The 24,823-nt window shown below is 49.2% G+C and overlaps 1 protein-coding gene across 3 annotated transcripts in view; it reads left to right on the forward strand.

The window, feature by feature from the left end:
- The window catches only part of USP48 (ubiquitin specific peptidase 48), a 776,411-nt gene that overhangs the window by 56,057 nt on the left and 695,531 nt on the right, over positions 1–24,823 (forward strand). For all 3 annotated transcript variants that reach the window (XM_086921588.1, XM_086921587.1, XM_086921589.1), the window contains exon 4: positions 12,322–12,449. In XM_086921588.1, the coding sequence (XP_086777714.1) occupies positions 12,322–12,449 (128 nt within the window). The remainder of the gene's footprint in view (positions 1–12,321; positions 12,450–24,823) is intronic.

Consider the following 24,823-nt stretch of genomic DNA (forward strand, 5'->3'; position numbering starts at 1 on the left):
TTATAGGAGTAAACTTACTACAAAATGTAGGTTTACATGTCTCCACCCCCTGAAACCAGAAGATGGCCATAATTTACAAGTTTAAAGTTATTAGTAACTTTTCACCTGTATGTTGAGCTCTCCTCCACTGAGGTGAGATCTCCCTAACGTGAAGTGTAGGGAAAAGTTAAACAGTTTATTAAAGGTTGAAAAAATGGTAAAACAACTTCAAAGATAAATATAAACATACATTAATTTAAGATGTTTAATGTAAATGTAAGAAAAGTAAAAACAAAAATGCTACAGCACTATTAACTAACTTTTGTTTTTAATATTTCATTTAAATATATGAAATACAATTACATTTATTTTTAAACCTGTTTAAAAAACAGCTATAGTTTATATTTATTTAGCATACAAATATTTACATTTATGTAAAGAATTCATTTTTTTACAAAATTAAAGTTACATTCATTTTTACGTTAATGAAGGTAATTTCGGTAATTTAAAATACACTAATATTTTTACATTATAGATATATTTTAACGTTTAATTACATTTTATATAATTATTATTCTAAATGTATTTATCTTAACATTATTTCTTGGATTTGTTTTTTTTAAAGTCACTATCTCCACTGCTTTCTTTGATAGGTTGTTGCAGTACGAGTGGTTGGCCATGTATATTGAATTGAATTGAAATTGCATTTGTATGGCACTCATTACCCCTGAAGAGTCGTTGAAGTGTTCTGCGGCGAACAGCACGCCACCCAGGAGCCCGAAGTTATTGGTCAATCTATTAGTTATTAGGATTGGACGTGTGATCGCAAAAAAAAAACATTCCATGCATTTACTCTACATTTCGAGGTCCGCTTTACATGCAGGGTTTAAGGAATATAGTAGGTGGACTTTTTTTGCGATAACTTGCAGATCTGTGGGGTGAATCTGTAGCAAGGTTTTTTTTTTAATTGAGCTCTAAAGGAATGTGGCTTTTAACAGTCTTTCTAGAAACGCTTTAAATTTCAGAGGTAGCAGATACTTGCTTTGCATTAAAAAAACACCCCAGTGCTTGTTGAGACCCTTTTATGAGTGACCGTGAAGCAGTGCATCATTTACGCACATCCCAGTACCTATAATTACTATGTAACCGCAACATTGTGAAATCTCTTATGCACATCATCATACTGTAGATACAATGAATACATGCAAACCCAGAAAGAACACCTGCGTGTACCAACTAGATCAGTACAATCAGTTCTAGGAAGTATAGGAAGTATTGTTACTGTATTGTACTTGCAAATTATTTTACACCATACAAATAACTATACATACAGCCATGTTATGTAAATACCCTCCAAATTATTATATGACAAGGTAGTTGAAAAACGTGTTTAAAGAATTATCATTAGCAAATTAAGCGTGTTTATCTTACCCACTCATTACTTGGTTCGGAAGGACGGAGACCTCTACATGTAGGTAAGTAAATAGCATTTTATAGTATGTGAGCAGTATTCCGATGCAGTGTGTGAATAAGTACCTTAGTTTTTTTTTTAAAGGATCAATAGATGAAAGTAAATAGCTTCCCCTTCCCTCTTTTTCCACGGAAATGGTCATTATGTTTCAAGTCTCCGGTTTATTTATTTATTTATTTATTTTGAAAGTTTCATATAGCGCGAACAAGATCTTTGCAGATATCAGAGCGCTTTACAGACGATGGGTAGACTGTTTTTCTTGAAATATTTAATCCAAGTTTTAAAATTGCATCATAAAATTGTGCCTACGTTTTATTGCACCAGAAGTGCGAAATTAATATCTAAGGAGCTTGTTTGAAAATATATATGTAAGGGAAATGATTAAAAATCAATTACAGAAGTAACTAATCCATGTATTTTTGGCATGATTTAGAACATACATTTTGTTTACCTATTTTCCAATCCAATCCAAAAAATCTTTATTTCGGCCATTAAGGCCATAAAAGATGCATTAAAAAACATACAACATTTTAAAATCAGCATTGGTATGCATACAAGAACAAGTGACAACATTTCTTAACATTTAAAATCAGGTTTGTAAAGTGCCTAGAAAGAGAACAGCAGCAATACATGTCCATGAGAATAAAATAGACAGTGAGATAGAAGGCATTATCAACGGAAGCCGAGGATTACAGTGAGACAGTGGGAAAGGCATTTATCCTATGATGATTTGGCCTTAATCAACTTGGACCTAATGCGCCACATGGCGAAGAGATATTTTGAGACTGCAAAAACAATGTGGGGGGAGGGATCAGATTTCAGTATTCTGTAAGATGTTAAACAGTTCCTTATTGCCATGTTCCTACATAGGGGCACCAACCAATATTTCCTTGGTGACTTGTAGGTGGGGCAAAAAAACAGAACATGGATTTCCTCCTCATCGCACGAATTACAGCCGGGGCATAGTTTATCCCCTCCAATGGTCCATTTGCTGGTGAAGGATTTGATAGGTAGGGTGCCAAACCGCCACTGTATGAAAAGCTTCCTTGCCATGACCGGGTAGATGAAGTCCATAAAAGTTTCAAACTTATAAGAATTTTTGGATTCGATAAAACAGTGGGTTAAAGTGCCGATGCTGGGTGCAGTCGTGTGGGAGACAAGATTTTGTTCCTTGTGTACTTCCACAAGTCTTTTCCGAGAGACCTTGTTGCAGCCTATTTCTGGGGCCACCCATAGCTCGTTAAAACCAAGCCGGAACAATTCTTTTTTAACAAAGGCAAGCCAAGGGATCTTATCATTGTGGTTTAAATTCATGACATGCACCAAATCTTGCCTGTAGTGACTAAGCTCTTTTGTTGACCAAAGTCTGTGCCAGAATCTTATAGGTTTGGATTCGAGGTCCTCCCTAATGGACGGTAAACCCAAATCTAGACGTAAGGGAAACAAAGGAGTTGCAGTTGGGAGGGCTAGAAGACGCCTCATGAAGTTATTTTCAACACGTACCAACTCAGTTGCAGCTAGGTGTCCCCATAGTTCACTACCGTAAAGTGCAGCAGATTTCGCTTGTGTTTTATATATCTCAACTGCAGGAGCTATAGGTTTGTATGATGAGGTGTTTGTAACATTTAAAATAGCCCCAGAAAGTTGAGAGAGCCTTATTCGTGAACTTGAGATCTGTGGTCCACAGGAAAGGTTCTCTTGGAGGGTTACGCCCAGGGAAGAACCCAGAGAGTCCGCCTTCCACCATTCAAGTCAGAGGCCACTGAAGTCATCTGCGGCGTACCACAAGGATCTTCACTCAGCCCCACCCTCTTCAACGTGTACATGAGCCCCCTCGCGGTCATCGCACGCCAACACAACCTCAACATCATCTCCTACGCGGATAACACTCAACTGATCCTATCACTCACCAATGACCCTAGCACCGCCAAAACTAACCTACACGAAGGAATGAAAGAAGTAGCCGAATGGATGAAACACAGCCGTCTGAAACTGAACTCAGATAAAACAGAAGTCCTCATCTTAGGTACCTCCCCCTCCGCATGGGACGACTCTTGGTGGCCAGAAGCCCTTGGAAAAGCACCCATCCCGACAGACCACGCACGGAACCTGGGCGTCATCCTGGATTCCTCACTATCAATGAACAGACAAGTCAACGCCGTCTCCTCATCCTGCTTCAACATTCTTCGCATGCTCAAAAAAACATTTCGTTGGATCCCCACCGAAACTAGGAAAACGGTCACCCACGCTCTGGTCACGAGCCGACTGGACTATGGAAACACCCTCTACGCCGGGACTACCGCTAAACTCCAGAAAAGACTCCAACGAATCCAAAACGCCTCAGCCAGGCTCATATTAGACATCCCGCGTAAAGAACATATCTCTGGTCACCTGAAAAACCTCCACTGGCTTCCCGTCAATAAGAGGATCACTTTCCGGCTCCTAACCCACGCACACAAAGCACTCTACGAAATCGGACCAGAATGCCTCAACACACGACTGTCCTTCTACACCCCCTCCCGCCAGCTACGATCATCCAACCAAGCCCTTGCCACTGTACCTCGCATCAACAAAACCACCATGGGAGGTAGATCCTTCTCCTACCTGGCAGCTAAAACCTGGAACTCACTTCCCACTTACCTTCGCCTTACCCAGAACCACCTAGCATTCAGAAAGCAACTTAAAACGTGGATTTTCGACAAGTAATTCCCCACCCCCCCTCAAGCGCCTTGAGACCCTCTGGGTATGTAGTGCGCTATACAAATTCTCTGACTTGACTTGACTTGACTTGGTCTTCCCTGCGTTGATCTCAAGGCCATACTGCCTGCAGAAAAGACCGAAACCATCAAGGATTCTCTGAATTCCCATGGGTGATTTGGAAAGCAGGAGGGTGTCATCAGCAGACATAATTGCCGGCACCCTCCTGCCTGCCAAGACCGGGGCGTCATTGTCCCTAACGTTAACTAAGTGTGAAATGACACTGTTCACGTAAAGACAAAAAAGAGTAGGGGCAAGGACGCATCCCTGCCTGACCCCCCGGGAAACAGGAAACCTTTTTGACAAAACTCCACCCCGCCCACATCGTACCTGTGCAAAGTTGCCCTGATGGAGTCTTATTATGGCCTGGAGTAAATTGGTGGGCACTCCCATCTCCTTGAGAACCTCCCAGAGTTTTTTCCGTGGTACCAAATCAAATGCTGACTTCAGGTCTACGAACACCATGTACAATCTCCCGCCCTCGATGGTCACCGATTTCCAGAAAAGGAGAACGAGGCGGAAGATTTGGTCCATGGTGGACGTATTTTTCCTGAAGCCAGCCTGGAGGGGACTTAAGATTTCATTTTCCTCCATCCAGTCCAAGAGTTGGTCCAATAAGAGACGGGAATAAATCTTTTGGGGGACATCTATCAGGCTGATCGGCCTGTAGTTGGATGGGAGCAGAGGGCAGCCCTTCTTGAAGATTGGGACTATCTCTGCCCCCAGCCAAGTACAGGGGATCGCCATTCCACTTGCCAGTGAATTGAAAAGAATGTGAAGATAAGGCACCCAGATCTCTGGGTGGGACCTAAAAAGGTCACCTGGTAATTTATCAAGGCCAGGGGCCTTACCCAACGCTAGACCATCTATTGCGGTGACCACTTCCCCTAGCGTAAACTCCAAGGTGTCTGCAGGAAGGGAAAGGAGTGTTGCAACAACGACATCAGTATTCTCTAAGGTATCTGCATATAGTTTACTGAAGTGTTCTTCCCATATGTGTGCTGCTATGTTGGGCTCAACTGCAGCTTTGGGTTCCCCTGAGCCAGTAGTAACTAAGGACCAGAATCTTCTTAAGTGCTTAGTTATTAGGGCTGTTGAAAGATCCTGCCATCTATCCCAGTCCCAGTCTGACCTCGCACGGGCCATTGTATCCTTATACTGACGTCGCAGGGCGGTCACCCTGGTACGGGGTTTACCTATTTTATTTTTTAAGCAAAGACAGTTGACTATTTCACATCTACACGTGCTTGGCTTGTGCTGCAGTGTTTAAGACAATGGGTTCAGAGTACTCAGTTTTTGGCTTGACCACCTTTTGGACGATTGGTTCTCATGCAAAATATTGCAGCGTTATGCCTCTAGATTCCAACTGCAAATTTTAAGCATGTGTTAAAAGCCTTGTGTTGTCAAATTGTCAGGCCTGGAAAAATCTTTAAAATGTTGACATGGGCAGCGCCCCTGAACTGGAAATTACCCGGCGGAGGGCCATGTCTAACTCGAATCTATCCGGGAGCCCTGTGATCCGTGGCTCTTGGGGGAGGAGGGGGTGTGATCAGTGTTCCCAGTGGTATGCCTTCGCCCAATTCTTCTGGGCCTGTGGGGCGATCCTATACCCGACCCCGTGACCGGGGATCTTCCTTGCCTCTGCTGGCCGACTTAGCCAGGGTTTACCTTTACATTGTTGTCCTGGACTCGATCCGTCTGATGTTTTTTGTCCACTCCATGCTTCTCAATGTGGGAATGTATCCGTACATATGGAGGGGGGTCCAACTTAGCCATGCTCCTGACTGATTGTAGCTAACCGTTTTAGAGTAGCGTATCACCCTTTGTGGTGTAGTTAATAGTTGGGGTTTTTTGGGTGGCAGATACTTCTACTTCAGAAGTGTAGGGTGGAGGGAGTTGGGGGGTTGGGCGGGGGATCATTGTCCCTCAACAGTTTGTTTTGTTTAGCCGCAAACGGGCCGCTGGTTGCAGTTTGTCTTGCTTATGCTCCTTTGATTAATTCCCAACGGGCATGCAGATCACGTCCTTCATCAGTTTATTTTTGGCCGCCTACGGGCCACCACTGGGGGTGCCTATTGGCAGCTAACTTCCTCCTTTCCCTGATTCCCATGGGTAATGGCAGATCACCATCTATCATGACCTGATTATGAGCTCGGGTGTGGGGAGGTGTTCTCCCCTGGGCGGGTGGAGTCCCACGTGGTTATCCGGCCCTTCCACAGTTCCTTCCCCTAGATGACCGTTACCCTTACTAGACCTCTCCAGATCCTTTCTTGGAATGTTAATGGCCTCTTGGACCGAATTAAGCGCACGGCTGTCCTCCGCGCTGCTCACCGCCACGCGCTGAACATTCTCTTCCTCCAAGAGACGCACCTCCTGGGAACGCAATGCAACCTCCTGTCTCTGTATTGCTTTGATTGGGGCTGGCACTCTGGGTTTACACCGGGATCCCGAGGGGTGGCCATCTTGCTGAGGAGAGGGCTTCCCTTTACCCTAGTAAAAGCTGATGCACAGGGTCGCTATGTGGTGGTTTCAGGAACCATTGAGAGGTGCCCCTTGAGCCTTCTATGCCTCTTCATTCCCCCTCCGCTCCTTCCCCCTACACTCCGACATCTTACACAGGTGGTCTCCTCCCTCCCACAGGGTCTAATGGTAGTAGGGGGGACTTCAACTCTGTTCTGCAGCACCTGCGGGATACGACGGGGATGCCATCCGGACCCCGGGTCCCCTCTGCGAAGATCCTCTCAAGCTGGTCCTCGGCCTTGGGTCTCTGCGATGTCTGGAGAGTATGGAACCTGCATACAGAACAGTACACACACGTCAGCTGCCCACCATACTCCCTCCCGAATTGATCTTATCCTGATGCCGGCCCCGGACTGCCAACTGGTGTCTGGAGCTGCGATACTGCAAGAGGGATCTAAGATCACTCTCCCATTTCCCTCCGCCTCGGGGCCCCTTTGAGGGGTCCGCGAGCGGTTTGGCGGCTTAACGCCTGGTTCTTACAGGACTCGACGTTGGTGGAATCCCTTGGCCAGGAATTGCGTAATATTTTCTCTACCAATATAGGCTCAGTTCCCTCGCAGGGGAGGTTGTGGGAGGCGAGCAAGGCCGTTATCCGGGGGGTGGCCAGGGGCTTGGTCCACGCGAAAAGGTCGGAACAGATGCCCAGCTTGCTCAACTGGAATTTCAGGCAGAGCGGCTCGAAACGGCCTCACTCGTGGACGGTGAGGGGGACTCCTCCCGTCAGCTAGCCGTGGTGCGTGAGGAGATCCGTCGGGTGTCGATGGAGTCTGCCAAGACGCTTTGGCGCTCGTCAGTTGCCCGTACCTAATGAGTGGGGGGACAAGAATGGTAAGCTCCTTCATAACCTTGTGTCTTATCCCAAAGTCCACCGTATTATTCCTGAAATCCGCTCGAGCACTGGAGCCCTCCAGGTGACGTCTTCAACTATCGCACATGCCTTTGCTGACTATTACGCAACCCTCTATACTGCCTGCTTCCCTGGCCGACTTATTGGACGGGACAGGTACCCAACTCCTGGGTCTCTCTCTGGAGGCTGCGGAGGCACTGGACCATCCTTTCACCCTGGAGAAAATCCAGGACGCTATCTCACTCCTGCATCCCGGGAGGACGCCTGGTCCCGACGGGTACCCTCAAGAGTATTACGCGACCTTTCGAGATGTTTTAGCCCCCCCACTTGGTAGACCTTTTTCGCCATGTGACGGAGGCAGAGGCATTCCCGCCCGAGTTGGATGTTGCTACGATAGTGGTCATTCCAAAGACGCAGCCGCCCTCCCTGAACTGTACGGACTACCATCCGATTTCACTGATCAATACAGAGATCAAGATCTTGGCCACTGTCTTGGCTCAGAGACTCCGGCCCCTTCTGCAGGATCTTGTCCACTCCGATCAATGCGGCTTCCTGCCAGCCAGGGGCACTCGCCATTGTATTCGCCGGTTCCATCTGGCTCTGGCTCACCAAGGCCGCCTCACCCCATACTTTGCACTACTCTTCTTAGATTTTGAGAAGGCCTTCGATACGGTGAACTGGGAGTATCTACAAGATGTGCTGGACAGGATGGGTTTCGGTCCCTCGTTCCCGCCGTCTCATGAGAATTCTCTATGCTAGCCCGAGTACTCCTCAATGGAGAACTGTGCGGGGACTTCCCGATCCGAAGGAGTACGCGCCAGGGGTGTCCGCTTTTGGCGCTTTTATTCACGCTGGCGATGGAACCCCTGGCGACTCTCATCCGGCAGGACCCACTTATCCGGGGCTGGGCCTTGGGACTCGCGCCAAGTGGACAAGATACCCCTACATGCGGACGACGTCTTGCTTTATTTGGCAGACCCTGATAGTTCCGGCCCCAGGTGTCTGGCGACTCTTGTCAAATTTGAGCGGGTCTCCGGACTCCGCCTCAACCCGGCAAAGTCGACCCTAGTGCCCCTGCATCCTTCCAGAGACTGCTTTGACTGGCAATCGGACATCCCTCTCAGGAGACAAACTGTTAAATACCTTGGCGTTGGATAGCCCTTCTGCCAGAACTTCAATGGGCTTTAAACGTCACGCCCTTGGTCGTCCGGATGAAGGCGGACCTTAAGAGGTGGCAGTCTCTCCCTCTTAATCCCTTGGGAAGGAGTGCGCTGTTCAAAATGATGGTCCTCCCCCGCTTTCTTTACATAATGCAAAACTTTACTGTCCACCTGCCAGGAAGCTGGTTCCGCGAGCTGGACAGTGCTCTCACCTGGTTTCTCTGTGGAGGGGGAAGACCATGCCTATCTCTGGCGCACTGTCGTATCCACCCCTTTGATGGAGGTATGGGGGTAACCAATCTCCACCTCTATTATCTAGCCACGAAGCTCATCGTCGTCCACGATCCGTATGCCGGCGGCTGGTCCGACCCTGCATACCGCATGGAACTCAATACGTCGGACTTCACGCAGATTCAGGCCTTTTTGTACGGTAACCCAGTTCCACAGGCCCTGCCCCCGGTCACCAGGACGGTGTTTCTGGCCTGGCGCACGGCCCTCCGCCACGTACGGTGGGACCGGAAACTCACTCGGCAGATGCCATTATGGTACGGGTCCTGGATGCTAGAGGTCTCGTCCTTGCAGGGGTTCCAGCGGTGGGACCTCATTGGAGTTTCGGTGCTCGGTGATGCGTGGGTGGGAGACCACATCCGCTCCTTTGCAGCCCTGCAGCAGTGTCATGCCCTTGCACACTCCCAACATTATAAATATCTACAGCTCAGGCATGCCCTTCACACCCATGTCTCACCCCCTGTCCCCATTCCGGAGTTCAGCCCGTTAGAGGCCCAAGTGATGATGGGAAACCTAGGGAGGGGAGTAGTGTCCCGTATCTACCGATCCTTGGTGAACAATAGTCCCGCTTCTCGGGACCGGCTCAAGGCTCGATGGGATGGTTCGGTGTGCCCCCTAGAGGAGACGGACTGGAGGGATGCCCTTATGGTGCCCAAAACCCTAACCACATCCTCTAAGCTAGGCCTGGCCCAGCTCTATTACTTACACACGGCGTATCTCACCCAACGTGGCTATTCCAGGCCCAGCTGAAACCCTACCCGGCATGCACACGCTGTGCTTCAGCCCCAGCCGACTTCTACCACATGGTATGGTGTCCGGCTTTGACGCCGTTCTGGAGGGGGGTGGAAAGAGAACTCCCGATCGCCCTGGGTTGGGAGGTTCTTCATGACCCGATACGTTTATTGCTTGGGGTGTTTGATGGTCTGGATGGTTCAAGGGCGGTCAAGCGCCTACTGGGGACAGCTGTAGCAGTGGCCAAGAGAGACATAGCGGCGCATTGGTCCCAGGCTAAGGCGCCCACGATAAAAGGTTGGAGGAGTGGAGTGGAGTGGACTGGTGCGGAATCCAGGAGGAGGCCATGTTCTAAGCACGGGGGTGCCCTGGTTTATTTAATAATGTGAGGGGTAAATGGTTCAATATGCTTCCCCCTTGAGGAACTGCCTATTTTTCTTTCCATTGTATTCCATACTCAGTCTTCCTCTATATGTAACTCTTCCTAGTGTATGGTCTGCCATGTTCCACCCTGAAGGATAGCCTTTCTTCATGTCAACTGCGGGTACTGCTATGCTTTTTCTGATGTCCTGCAACCATTGAATTTCTCTGTTGTAATAAACCTAATAAAATTGATTATAAAAAAAAAAAATGAAATTTAAAAGACGATTGTTAAACATCACCCCTAAGTATCTATATCTTTTAACAATATCAATTGTACCTGCTATGGCCTTCCAGGAATTAAACTTCTGTTTAACTACAAAAAAAAAATGTTACCAGACCTGCAGGTCTAGTGACTTAAATAATCTGTACGACCTAACACTAATTCCTTTGACCCTAAACTGATTTCAAATTATGTGATCATAGGCAAATATTTAAATTCACTGAGCTGCCATTTTCTTCATTACCTCATCGTCCCCTCCCTCGCTTCCCTTCATTACAACAATGAGGCATTTCTGCCTCGCCAGATACTCATACCACATGATCTTGATCACCAATAAAAACTACCCTCCTCCTTTCCTTCCTCCTGTTTTTCCTTTTCTTACCTTAAGACGCATGTTCCACTCGCCAGTAGTGTGCGGTGCTACGGTAGTTTCTTTTCTTTGTTTCCTGGGCTCTGTGGCTTTGCTGGGCATCTGCGAAAGCATATGTGCATGCTTACTGGGCACTGCAGGCCTGGCCGATCGGCGTGGAGGCCATGAGGTGCTGCGCTGTGGAGATGTGCTGCGCTTCTTAACGGCGTGTCTGTTGAAAGCCCGGAAAACGGTGTTACCGGCTCGCGGTGGCTGGGGCTGTTCCTGATGGTGTTTGCTGCCTATTTGAAGGGGTCATTATTGTTATAATGGTGGGGAAGCAAGCATCCAAACGCAAGGCATGTTTTGTGATGCTCTGAGAACGATGAGCCTATTCCTGTCCGCCGGAGCAGGTCCTCTGGCCCTAATGATCCTTCTGCTTTGCTATCTGCCTCTGAGGTCCATGCTATGATTGAGGCAGCTATGGCAGGGCATTGGATGACAGAGCTAGGCCCAGGCGCAGGGGGCTAACTTCCTGATGTGGGTTTGGTGGTTTCCCCCTCCTGTTTACGGCCGTAATGCATGCTCCCATAGTGAAATATAGGAATGCGACCGAACATTGTTTGGTCGCATTCTAATGAGGCGCTCGGGACCGCCGACCGGGTGTGGGGGGTCCCATGACTGATGCGGTGTCAGGCGGAAGTGATTCCACCCAATAATGTAATGAGGGCCTTTGGTACAAATAATTATGTATGTAAATCAAGTTTCTGAAAATATTTGTCATTTGCCCATCACAAAGTAAAGTGCTCTAATATGCTTTGCCATTATTTAAATCTTTGTGTGCACCACGCTTCTGAATTACAAAAAAATTTGCTTAATTCCTGATATTTTGAAATATTTGTTCCATTTATTTACAAGCTATTTAAATGTTGTGTGTTAGAAAAAAATGACATCCTACCGCCTTTTTTTCACAATAATAGACCGCTCACTTTACAAAATCCTCTAACTCTAGTAAGAGAAAGAAAAGTAAACGCCATTTTCCAGGATAAGATAAGCTGCAATTGCTAAAGTTTGACTGACATTTGACCTCTGTCCTTGAACAGAGAGCATAAGGTTTCAGACAAAAAAAAGATTTAAAGGCGTCTTTATTGCTCATTCACTTTGTGAATGAACAGAGCATTTGTTCCTTTCCAACTCAAGTTCACTCGCCATAACGGACCAGTAGGTCCTTAAAAAGTTCGAACTGATAAATTCTGACTTGTCGTAGCGAACGGATGAGTAGATTTTACAAGGCCTGTTTGTACTGTAGAAACATGGACCGTTGTTTATTCAATTTATATTGAAACTAAATCCTCTAACGTACTGACATCTAATGCTTATTATTGGGTATCTCATTGTGTTCTTCCCAAATGAACATGCAAGGCGGACTTAAAAGTTGTAAACAAAATTCTTTGATTGTGACAGTTTGCCAAGCTGCCAAATATGCAAGGCGTCTTTGACTTACATTCTTAGAGATGGCTTTATCATTATACCCTGATACAATGGTGTTTGCTAACATTTTGAATTTCTTTGCAGAATATGAGCCTCAGACCATCTGTGAGCACCTGCAGTACTTGTTTGCATTGCTCCAGAACAGCAATAGGCGTTACATTGATCCATCTTGTTTCGTCAAAGCCTTGGGCCTGGATACTGGACAACAACAGGTAATGATAGTAAGGCAAATCAGCAGTACTTAATGGTGGGAAAAGTCGGACTTGACAGTGCAGCTGTCTCCAATGACCAATTGTTGAAAGTTTTTTTTCCCAATTATTATGCCTATTGTGGGTGTTTGGCTTTGTCTAGTAAGGATTTTTTTTCCCTTCCTGTTGCACTCTGGTCTATCATTGCACCTCATATGGAATTCTGTCATTGCAGATCATGAAAGATTATTTTACATCTCTAAAGTACTTTGAGTAATCCAACTTTAAATTGGTGTACTCATAGATGCATAGTAGAAAGAAAACCATTGTTTGTTTTGTTTTTTCACCACATCAACTTTTTCAATATTTTAGTCTGGTTTGGAAATGCAAGTCAGACATATGGGCATTGTCATTGCTAATTATGTAATATCTCCCTTAAGATCTGTTCGTAAATTATGAGCATTACATTTGTTTCAGCATTGAAACTTCAATAGGTGAGTATATTTGGTAGGACCTGGAAAGATAACTGTTCTGCTAGATCTAGGCCAAGACGGTAGATTCATTGTTATCAGTCCACAATAGCTTCTCCACGAGAGGTGCACATCTGTTTTCAGAGACATTTAAGCTAGCTCAGCAAAGCAATGATGCAAACTGCTCTGAGAGTGACAGCTGATTTTGTAGTACATTTTGCCCCTCCCCCTGAAGCCATGACCGTGCCCGCCCTCACGAGTCGGAGAAGCAAGATGGAGGACGGCTCGTTGTTTCTCCGCCCGGGTCAAGCAGTTCCCCTTCCCACCGATACAGTCAGTTGTATTCTTCGCCATTTTCCCCTTACCCCCTTGGTAGACCTGTCTGGCTTCTTGCGTAGTCCCTCCAATTTATTATTTATTTTGTCCCCTTTTTGCCCCTCATACCTTTAATAATTTTTGTCCACTAACTTTTTCTAGGTGTTGGTCAAGGGGATAGGTGTTCTTTTCCCCCCCTCATAGTTTTTCACCTCAGGCCTAGAGGCCTGTTCTGACTGGAAAATAGTTGGAGTCACAAAATGGTGGCTACCAACTGCCCTAACTGCCAAACCCAGAACCTGTCCCATAGAGTAGCATAGGGCATTCCAGAACCTTCTGGTCCCTTCTGGACTTTTGAGGGTCAGCCTATAAAAGGCGGAATGCTTTACAGCCATTTTGTCTACCAGAGAGAGTCAGCTGGAGGGCAGGCTGTAGCTTAAGGTGGGGGTAGGATAGTCAGAGGTTTGGGCCTATTGATTCACCACCCTTCCTCCCTTGGGTTATTTGTCCTATCCCTGCTGCGTTGGATGACTGGAGACCCTGGGCGCCTAGCTCGCCCCTTGTCTAAATCATACAGGGGAAGTCTACAGGAGAAGGAGACTGCAGCGCTGCGGAGCGCAGTCCTCTGCCCAGTAAAGGAACTTAAGGGAAGTGACCCCAGGATATCGTCACAGTGGCTGTAAGGACTGTGAGCTGGTGAGGAGTCTATCGCCATATATCCCAAGCTTATCCCCCCTTTTTCCCTGTACCTGGGGCTGCCCTTGTTCAAGTGAACTCCCAGTGACTGAAGTGGGGCTGGGAGTGTGTTCTTCATGAGGCGCTACGTGGTGCCCTGGTTGCTTGTTCAGGCCACCTGTGTGCCCTGTGACCGGAGGCTGCAGCGGACGCTATAGTGGAGGATCGTCTTTCCTGCGCTGTGTCCTGTCAGCGCTAACCCAGCTTAAGGAGCGAGTGAGCCGGTGCTTGAGGGCGGGGCCGGAGAAGGCAGAAACGAGCAGTCTCCTACTGAAGCCGCCGCTCGCTCGCGCATGCCCGGTCGCGCCGCTTCTCTTCAGGAAGGCGGAGGCGGGACCAGGCGGGGAGGCGCCGAGAGCCTAGCAGAGGCGGAAGAGTGTGCCATCGTCTTTCCCCCGCTCGAGCGCCCTACGAAGGAGCTGGCGCGAGCGGGAGGGGGGAATTGAGAGGAAGAGTGTGACATCGTCTTTCCCCCGCTCGAGCGCCTCACGAAGGAGCTGGCGCGAGCGGGAGGGGGGAATTGAGGAGCCTGGCAGTGGCTCAGAAGAATCGGGGAAAACTCCCTTTTCCCTGCTCAGAAGCCACACGAAGGAGCTGGCTCGAGTAGGAAGGGGGAAGCTGAGGGGCCCTGGAGATCGGTGAGCCTCCTCATCGTTCAGCTCCTTTGCCCTGCCTCTGGTGATGCAAGATTACCACTCCAAGCTGTATTTCAAGTAAGGAGGATTAAGCAGGGGAAGTGAGACATAATCAGCGCTCTAGCTGAGGAACCAAACTAAAGTATATAGCATCCATAAAGAATCTCTGAAAGGGGCTCCACCGACAGTTGGTTTCCTGGGTTACCCAGACTGGCTTATTGCTTATAGCAGGTTATTACTCCAGTGGAGCTAGTCTGGGTGGGGAAGTGGATACTGAGGGATTTTGCAGTGGCCAGTGAAGTTGTTCTAAGAGCTCCTGCTCATTAAGTAGGAGTGCTGGTGTCTAATAGAGACTGCTGCTGCACAGACCTGTACAACTTAAACCGTACTGTAGTAGTGTCCCATGGTGGTAATTAGAGTGACTAAAAGGGAGAGTTAAAGAGCACTTCATAGAAGTTGAGCCACATCAAAGTTGGAGTCTAATGTAATGAAATGCACTATTACTGTGGTTTACTGATGTAAGTTAACACTGCTAAAACTAATGCTTCTGACTTCATGACATCTGAATGTATTGAGCTGTAATTTTTCCACAGACATAAAAGTAATATTATTTCTCCTGATCAAATGTGTAATTTTCAATTGTGAATACTAAGAACTAAAACAAAGAGTATATTATTTTTATAAAACAGCTCATATTTTTCCATATTTTGGTGTAGTGTCATTCTTGTGTGTTATTGCGTGGATTTACTGCTGGGTGGTTTGCAACCTTCACACTTGTGCCTCTAGTATTGTGTCTTACCCTAGGCCAGGCTACCCTAGGTGACCTGACATCCCAGGTTCCAACACCCCTGATATGGTTAAAATGGTAGTATGCCTCACCCCTCCTCTGTGGCCCTCCGGTGAGTCTTCAACGATGTAGTTTTGCTGCTACCTCCCTGCTCTCCGCTCAGCCACTGTGCCCTGTCTGCTTGCTGAGGCGAGTGGACTTGGGTGTACAGTAGGACGGGTGGTCCGACATAGCCAGACGGTGCATGGTGATTAGAGACTACAGGTATAGCACTTCGTTTGGGGCCATAAGGTGCAACTCTGCAAGGTAAAGTTGTCCTTTTTGCAGTGGGGTAGCAACTATAAAATGTGCGTTGAGACTACGCAGCTCCCGCGAGTTTCAGCGAATGCCTGTCTGCTCGCTACAAATTATAATTGCAACTATTTAATTTAGTGTGAATGGAGGCGGCATCACTAGCAAGACCAGGGTGAGGAGGTAAGTGGATGGCTGCTGGGCAGTCTGCTATACTGAAACTGATTTCTACTGCAATGCCATTTGTGGACCTGTGCCTGTTTTTTGGGGGTGCCACATAAACACATAGCTGCATGTGTGCACCTTTCAAAGCGCCAACAACTAGTTAGTAGTGCTTCCCATCACTCAGTGGTGCTTCCTGGGGGGTTGTATCTGTGTGGGGGTTGTATGTGTGTGTGTGGGAGGTAGTGTGTGGGGGGGTTGAGAGTGTGTGGGGGTTGAGAGTGTGTGTGGGGGGGTTGAGAGTGTGTGTGGGGGGTTGTATCTGTGGGGGGTTGTATCTGTGGGGGGTTGTATCTGTGGGGGGTTGTGTGTGTGGGGGGTTGTGTGTGTGGGGGGTTGTATGTGTGGGAGCTAGTGTGTGTGGGGGGTTGAGTGTGTGGGGGGGGGTTGAGAGTGTGTGGGGGGGTTGTATCAGTGGGGGGTTGTATCTGTGGGGGGTTGTGTGTGTGGGGGGTTGTGTGTGTGTGGGGAGGTTGTGTGTGTGGGGGGTTGTGTGTGGGGTCGTGTGTGTGGGGGGTTTATCTGTGTGGGGGTTGTGTGTGTGGGGGTTGTGTGTGTGTGGGGGGGTTGTGTGTGTGGGGGTTGTGTGTGTGTGGGGGGGTTGTGTGTGGGGGGGTTGTGTGTGTGGGGGGGGTTGTGTGTGTGGGGGGGGTTGTGTGTGTGTGGGGGGGTTGTGTGTGTGTGTGGGGGGGTTGTGTGTGTGGGGGGGTTGTGTGTGTGTGGGGGGGTTGTGTGTGTGTGGGGGGGTTGTGTGTGTGTGGGGGGGTTGTGTGTGGGGTTGTGTGTTTGTGTGGGGTTGTGTGTGTGTGGAGGGGTGGGGGTTGTGTGTGTGGGTGGGTTGAGTGTGTGTGGGTGGGTTGAGTGTGTGTGGGTGGGTTGTGTGTGTGGGTGGGTTGAGTGTGTCTGTGGGGGGGTTGAGTGTGTGTGTGGGGGGGTTGAGTGTGTGTGTGGGGGGGATGAGTGTGTGTGTGGGGGGATGAGTGTGTGTGTGGGGGGGATGAGTGTGTGTGGGGGGTGGCGTTTGTGGTGGGTGGCGTGTGTGGGGGGTGGCGTGTGTGGAGTTGTGTGTGTGTGTGGGGAGGTTGTGTGTGTGGGGAGGTTGTGTGTGTGGGGAGGTTGTGTGTGTGGGGAGGTTGTGTGTGTGGGGAGGTTGTGTGTGTCGGGGGGTTGTGTGTGGGTGGGGGAGGTGTGTGTGGGGGGGAGTTGTGTTTGTGTGTGGGGGAGTTGTGGGGTTGTGTGTGGGGTGTGTGTTGGGGGTTTGGGGTGTGTCTGAGTATATTATTTTTATAAAACAGCTCATATTTTTCCATATTTTGGTGTAGTGTCATTCTTGTGTGTTATTGCGTGGATTTACTGCTGGGTGGTTTGCAACCTTCACACTTGTGCCTCTAGTATTGTGTCTTACCCTAGGCCAGGCTACCCTAGGTGACCTGACATCCCAGGTTCCAACACCCCTGATATGGTTAAAATGGTAGTATGCCTCACCCCTCCTCTGTGGCCCTCCGGTGAGTCTTCAACGATGTAGTTTTGCTGCTACCTCCCTGCTCTCCGCTCAGCCACTGTGCCCTGTCTGCTTGCTGAGGCGAGTGGACTTGGGTGTACAGTAGGACGGGTGGTCCGACATAGCCAGACGGTGCATGGTGATTAGAGACTACAGGTATAGCACTTCGTTTGGGGCCATAAGGTGCAACTCTGCAAGGTAAAGTTGTCCTTTTTGCAGTGGGGTAGCAACTATAAAATGTGCGTTGAGACTACGCAGCTCCCGCGAGTTTCAGCGAATGCCTGTCTGCTCGCTACAAATTATAATTGCAACTATTTAATTTAGTGTGAATGGAGGCGGCATCACTAGCAAGACCAGGGTGAGGAGGTAAGTGGATGGCTGCTGGGCAGTCTGCTATACTGAAACTGATTTCTACTGCAATGCCATTTGTGGACCTGTGCCTGTTTTTTGGGGGTGCCACATAAACACATAGCTGCATGTGTGCACCTTTCAAAGCGCCAACAACTAGTTAGTAGTGCTTCCCATCACTCAGTGGTGCTTCCTGGGGGGTTGTATCTGTGTGGGGGTTGTATGTGTGTGTGTGGGAGGTAGTGTGTGGGGGGGTTGAGAGTGTGTGGGGGTTGAGAGTGTGTGTGGGGGGGTTGAGAGTGTCTGTGGGGGGTTGTATCTGTGGGGGGTTGTATCTGTGGGGGGTTGTATCTGTGGGGGGTTGTGTGTGTGGGGGGTTGTGTGTGTGGGGGGTTGTATGTGTGGGAGCTAGTGTGTGTGGGGGGTTGAGTGTGTGGGGGGGGGTTGAGAGTGTGTGGGGGGGTTGTATCTGTGGGGGGTTGTGTGTGTGTGGGGGGTTGTGTGTGTGTGGGGAGGTTGTGTGTGTGGGGGGTTGTGTGTGGGGTCGTGTGTGTGGGGGGTTTATCTGTGTGGGGGTTGTGTGTGTGGGGGGGTTGTGTGTGGGGGGGTTGTGTGTGTGTGTGGGGGGGGTTGTGTGTGTGGGGGGGGTTGTGTGTGTGTGGGGGGGTTGTGTGTGTGTGGGGGGGTTGTGTGTGTGTGTGGGGGGGTTGTGTGTGTGGGGGGGTTGTGTGTGTGGGGGGGTTGTGTGTGTGGGGAGGTTGTGTGTGTGTGGGGAGGTTGTGTGTGTGGGGAGGTTGTGTGTGTCGGGGGGTTGTGTGTGGGTGGGGGAGGTGTGTGTGGGGGGGTTGTGTGTGTGTGGGGGGGTTGTGTGTGTGTGGGGGGGTTGTGTGTGGGGTTGTGTGTTTGTGTGGGGTTGTGTGTGTGTGGAGGGGTGGGGGTTGTGTGTGTGGGTGGGTTGAGTGTGTGTGGGTGGGTTGAGTGTGTGTGGGTGGGTTGAGTGTGTGTGGGTGGGTTGTGTGTGTGGGTGGGTTGAGTGTGTCTGTGGGGGGGTTGAGTGTGTGTGTGGGGGGGTTGAGTGTGTGTGTGGGGGGGATGAGTGTGTGTGGGGGGATGAGTGTGTGTGTGGGGGGGATGAGTGTGTGTGGGGGGTGGCGTTTGTGGTGGGTGGCGTGTGTGGGGGGTGGCGTGTGTGGAGTTGTGTGTGTGTGTGGGGAGGTTGTGTGTGTGGGGAGGTTGTGTGTGTGGGGAGGTTGTGTGTGTGGGGAGGTTGTGTGTGTGGGGAGGTTGTGTGTGTCGGGGGGTTGTGTGTGGGTGGGGGAGGTGTGTGTGGGGGGGAGTTGTGTTTGTGTGTGGGGGAGTTGTGGGGTTGTGTGTGGGGTGTGTGTTGGGGGTTTGGGGTGTGTCTGAGTATATTATTTTTATAAAACAGCTCATATTTTTCCATATTTTGGTGTAGTGTCATTCTTGTGTGTTATTGCGTGGATTTACTGCTGGGTGGTTTGCAACCTTCACACTTGTGCCTCTAGTATTGTGTCTTACCCTAGGCCAGGCTACCCTAGGTGACCTGACATCCCAGGTTCCAACACCCCTGATATGGTTAAAATGGTAGTATGCCTCACCCCTCCTCTGTGGCCCTCCGGTGAGTCTTCAACGATGTAGTTTTGCTGCTACCTCCCTGCTCTCCGCTCAGCCACTGTGCCCTGTCTGCTTGCTGAGGCGAGTGGACTTGGGTGTACAGTAGGACGGGTGGTCCGACATAGCCAGACGGTGCATGGTGATTAGAGACTACAGGTATAGCACTTCGTTTGGGGCCATAAGGTGCAACTCTGCAAGGTAAAGTTGTCCTTTTTGCAGTGGGGTAGCAACTATAAAATGTGCGTTGAGACTACGCAGCTCCCGCGAGTTTCAGCGAATGCCTGTCTGCTCGCTACAAATTATAATTGCAACTATTTAATTTAGTGTGAATGGAGGCGGCATCACTAGCAAGACCAGGGTGAGGAGGTAAGTGGATGGCTGCTGGGCAGTCTGCTATACTGAAACTGATTTCTACTGCAATGCCATTTGTGGACCTGTGCCTGTTTTTTGGGGGTGCCACATAAACACATAGCTGCATGTGTGCACCTTTCAAAGCGCCAACAACTAGTTAGTAGTGCTTCCCATCACTCAGTGGTGCTTCCTGGGGGGTTGTATCTGTGTGGGGGTTGTATGTGTGTGCGTGGGAGGTAGTGTGTGGGGGGGTTGAGAGTGTGTGGGGGTTGAGAGTGTGTGTGGGGGGGTTGAGAGTGTGTGTGGGGGGTTGTATCTGTGGGGGGTTGTATCTGTGGGGGGTTGTATCTGTGGGGGGTTGTATCTGTGGGGGGTTGTATCTGTGGGGGGTTGTGTGTGTGGGGGGTTGTGTGTGTGGGGGGTTGTATGTGTGGGAGCTAGTGTGTGTGGGGGGTTGAGTGTGTGGGGGGGGGGTTGAGAGTGTGTGGGGGGGTTGTATCAGTGGGGGGTTGTATCTGTGGGGGGTTGTGTGTGTGGGGGGTTGTGTGTGTGTGGGGAGGTTGTGTGTGTGGGGGGTTGTGTGTGGGGTTGTGTGTGTGGGGGGTTTATCTGTGTGGGGGTTGTGTGTGTGGGGGTTGTGTGTGTGTGGGGGGGTTGTGTGTGGGGGGGTTGTGTGTGTGTGTGGGGGGGGTTGTGTGTGTGTGGGGGGGTTGTGTGTGTGGGGGGGGGTTGTGTGTGTGGGGGGGGTTGTGTGTGTGTGGGGGGGTTGTGTGTGTGTGGGGGGGTTGTGTGTGTGTGTGGGGGGGTTGTGTGTGTGTGGGGAGGTTGTGTGTGTGGGGGGTTGTGTGTGTGGGGGGTTGTGTGTGTGTGGGGAGGTTGTGTGTGTGGGGGGTTGTGTGTGGGGTCGTGTGTGTGGGGGGTTTATCTGTGTGGGGGTTGTGTGTGTGGGGGTTGTGTGTGTGTGGGGGGGTTGTGTGTGGGGGGGTTGTGTGTGTGTGTGGGGGGGGTTGTGTGTGTGGGGGGGGTTGTGTGTGTGTGGGGGGGTTGTGTGTGTGTGGGGGGGTTGTGTGTGTGTGTGGGGGGGTTGTGTGTGTGGGGGGGTTGTGTGTGTGTGGGGGGGTTGTGTGTGTGTGGGGGGGTTGTGTGTGGGGTTGTGTGTTTGTGTGGGGTTGTGTGTGTGTGGAGGGGTGGGGGTTGTGTGTGTGGGTGGGTTGAGTGTGTGTGGGTGGGTTGAGTGTGTGTGGGTGGGTTGTGTGTGTGGGTGGGTTGAGTGTGTCTGTGGGGGGGTTGAGTGTGTGTGTGGGGGGGTTGAGTGTGTGTGTGGGGGGGATGAGTGTGTGTGTGGGGGGATGAGTGTGTGTGTGGGGGGGATGAGTGTGTGTGGGGGGTGGCGTTTGTGGTGGGTGGCGTGTGTGGGGGGTGGCGTGTGTGGAGTTGTGTGTGTGTGTGGGGAGGTTGTGTGTGTGGGGAGGTTGTGTGTGTGGGGAGGTTGTGTGTGTGGGGAGGTTGTGTGTGTCGGGGGGTTGTGTGTGGGTGGGGGAGGTGTGTGTGGGGGGGAGTTGTGTTTGTGTGTGGGGGAGTTGTGGGGTTGTGTGTGGGGTGTGTGTTGGGGGTTTGGGGTGTGTCTGTGTGTGGGGTTGTTTGTGTGTGTGGGGTTGTTTGTTTGTGTGGGTGTGTGTGTGGGTGTGTGTGTGTTTGCGGGGGTGTGTGTGTTTGCGGGGTTGTGTGTTTGGGGAGTTGTGTGTGTTTGGGGGTTGGGTGTGTTTGGGGGGTTGTTTGTGTGTGGGGTTGTTTGTGATTGGGGTTGTTTGTGATTGGGGTTGTTTGTGATTGGGGTTGTTTGTGTGTGGGGTTGTTTGTGTGTGGGGTTGTTTATGTGTGGGGTTGTTTGTGTGTGGGGTTGTTTGTGTGTGGGGTTGTTTGTGTGTGGGGTTGTTTGTGTGTGGGGTGTTTGTGTGTGGGGTGTTTGTGTGTGGGGGTTGTGTGTGTGGGGGTTGTGTGTGTGGGGGTTTTGTGTGTGGGGGGGGTTGTGTGTGGGGGGGGGTTGTGTGTGTGTGAGGGGTTGTGTGTGTTTGGGGGGTTGTGGGTGTGTGTGTGTGGCGGAGTGTGTTATTGGGTGTGTGAGGTGTGTGTGGGGTGTGTGTGTGTGGGGGGGGGCGTGTGTGTGTGGGGGGGTCGTGTGTGTGTGGGGGGGTCGTGTGTGTGGGGGGGGTTGTGTGTGTGGGGGTCGTGTGTGTGGGGGGGTCGTGTGTGTGGGGTGGTCATGTGTGGGGGGTTTTGTGTGTGTGTGGAGTTGTAGGGGTGTGTTGGCGTGGGGTGTGTCTGTGTAGTGGAGTTGTGTGTGTGGGCTTGTGTGTGTGGGGGGTTGAATTATCATTTAACTTGCAACCGAGCAGCTTCTGTTCACAAGCTTGAAAGCAGCAGTTACATAAATCTGGAGCTGCAGCCTGCCCATGGCTCGCCAGTGCATGTTGCAAATGAAACTAAGCATAATGTGTTCGGATCGCATTACAAAGAAAGGCAATAAAAACACAGGGTGGTAAATTAGGCATGCGGGCAGCCTTGAAGCCAAATGGTGTGCGATGTGAAGGAGGGATATGGGGACAGCAAGGAAATACTTGTGAGGGAGGGAGAGAGTGGTGCATGCAGATGGGGATTAAAGAGGTAGTGTTTGAGCAGAGATTGGGATATAAAACAAGAATTGTGTCTGGATGGGCAAGAGATAGACTGAAGAGAGGGGGCTTGGAGAGAATCCTATTAGCCTAGCTTAATTAGTAGTATTTGACAAATCCGCCATTAGTGTCAATATGTATCCCAAATAAAGCTGAGAAGGATCCCGGCTACTGTCTGTCTTTTGAACTTTTTCTTTCTCTCGGCCCAAGCTGCACCAGGTATTGCAGTACCCCTGGAAATGGTGCACTTCCTCATCCGTGGAAAACAATGTTTTAAGAAAAAGGAAAAAACTAAAGTAGCGCTTTACTGGTAACCTCTGTAAAGTGGCGCTAATGTGTGTGGATAGTGAGTCACCAAAATAGGAGAGGAATACCTAGAAGAAAGAGAGAGGGGGAGGGGGCAGCTGCTAGCGGAAAACGGAAGTGAAAATTGTTGTTTAAACAAACACGATAAAACGAAAGTTGCGCTCCACAGGAAAAAACCTGTCAAGGGCAGTGTGAACAAAGCAAAGTGCGGCCACCATATTTAAAGAACACAGCTTAGGGTGTCCGGCGCAACAATTACAACAAGACCTGCTGCTGCCATTGTGGAAGATGTAAAAAAAAACTATTTGAGTTGGGACGAGCGGCAATAGTTAGACACGCAGCTGGTATTGTTGAAGATGTTAAAAAAAAAATATTAGAGTTGGGGGCGAGCCGCGTACAAAATGATGCGCGGCTGCCAGGTTAAATATGGTAAAAAGTAACATTGAGTTGGGCGTTTCATGCACAAGTCGTTGTTTAAGATCAAGCAAAAAAAATTATATAATGTTGCCTTGCACTCGCATTTATGGCACAACGCATGCTAATGCAAATGAAAGCATAACAAAACTCACCCAAAATTGCAACAATGGGGTTGGAGGGGTTGGGGCAGTAAGTAGCTATTGTGCCTGCAACTGAAGATACAACAAAGAAGAGATTGAAACAAGCTCTCTGCATTCCTGTGGCAGGGGAGCGCATTCCTTTCAAGTCTGATGCGGGGGAGCAGAGCCTGTGAGATCAAAGGAAAGGCGCATGCGCGAGCGAGCATATGGAGAGTGAGGGGGTGTGCAGCCTGGTGAGCTGAAGTGGCAGCAGAGGTGGAGCGCGGCATGCGCGCACGAGCGCGTGGTTGTGGTCACATGCACTGTACCCTATCCGCAGTGAGGGTAGACTTTTGAAAGCCTTACTATAATCTCGCCAAACAATCACTGCTCAAGCAATGCCGTAGGCGAGACCTAAAAAAATACCGGTTGCAAAGGGGCAGATACTGAGAATCTGCCCATTTGCGACCGAATTTTGCTTTGGTGCATGTGGGCCATAGTCAATTATAACTACTGGTATGAGCATAGTTTGATAGGTGTCAGAATGGTGTTTAGAACGGTGTGTAGATGGTTGGGATATGCCGGAAAATATTGCGGATCTCGGGGATCTGGGCAAAGGCATGACAAGATGCAACGACAAACAAGCAGGAAAGATTTGCTCATGAGCAAGGGGAAGAATGTCCTTAGTGTGAAAGGAATTTGTTGGGTAGTTGTATTTTGACTTCTTTTCTGAAGAATGATGTAGATGTAAGTAAGTATCATTCTTTCATTTGTAAGCATTAAACCTGTGCCTAACAACATACACAGTACAGCAATGGATTAAACTAGGACAAAAAGGCAGATTTGCTGATGTAAATGCATAAAGGTGTTGTGTTATTTAAACATCCCTGTGCCACAAAAAGTGGAAAAGTGCTGAAATACATTCAGAATTGAATAAACTCAGTATGAAAGAAGTGTGATGCTTTTGTTGTACAGGCATGATTAATTACAGTTGTGATTCAACATTAACTCAAATGTTGCTGCTACAGATTTGGTTATAAAAAGTTCCAAAAGAAGACTGTCCAAGTGGAGCAAGTTTAGGTCTTCCTCAGAGATCAAAAAAATCATGCTCTAAAGTTTCTCCAGGTGTATTTAATCTTTACAGCATTTGACCATATGGAAGGATTGTGATATTTTTTAAAATTGTATTTATATATAAATGTCTCAAAAGGTATTGCGTAATGTAATTTTCACCTCATTGACAACTCCAAAGTTTAGATCGACTGATGACTTGCAGTTAAACCATTGCAGAAAAAACTTGTGGCCGATCCCACTGCTCTATCAAGCCTTCGCCCAATCTCTCTACTTCCGGTTGTAAGCAAAATCATAGAAAAATCGGTAAATGCTAAACTAACGGTTGTTCTGGAAAAAGCTAACATCTTACATCCAGAGCAGTCAGGTTTCCACCAAAGACACTCTACTGAGCCTGCTCTCTTGGAGGTCTCAGATACTTTAAAGTTAGCACTGGATTCGGTAAAAAATGCAGTCCAGATTTCTAGACCGATCAGCTGCATGTGATACCATCTCCCATGATATCCCGCTGCACTGTATCAAG

The sequence above is a fragment of the Lissotriton vulgaris genome, chromosome 5, assembly GCF_964263255.1.
Source record: "Lissotriton vulgaris chromosome 5, aLisVul1.2, whole genome shotgun sequence".
Classification (NCBI taxonomy): Eukaryota; Metazoa; Chordata; class Amphibia; order Caudata; family Salamandridae; genus Lissotriton; species Lissotriton vulgaris.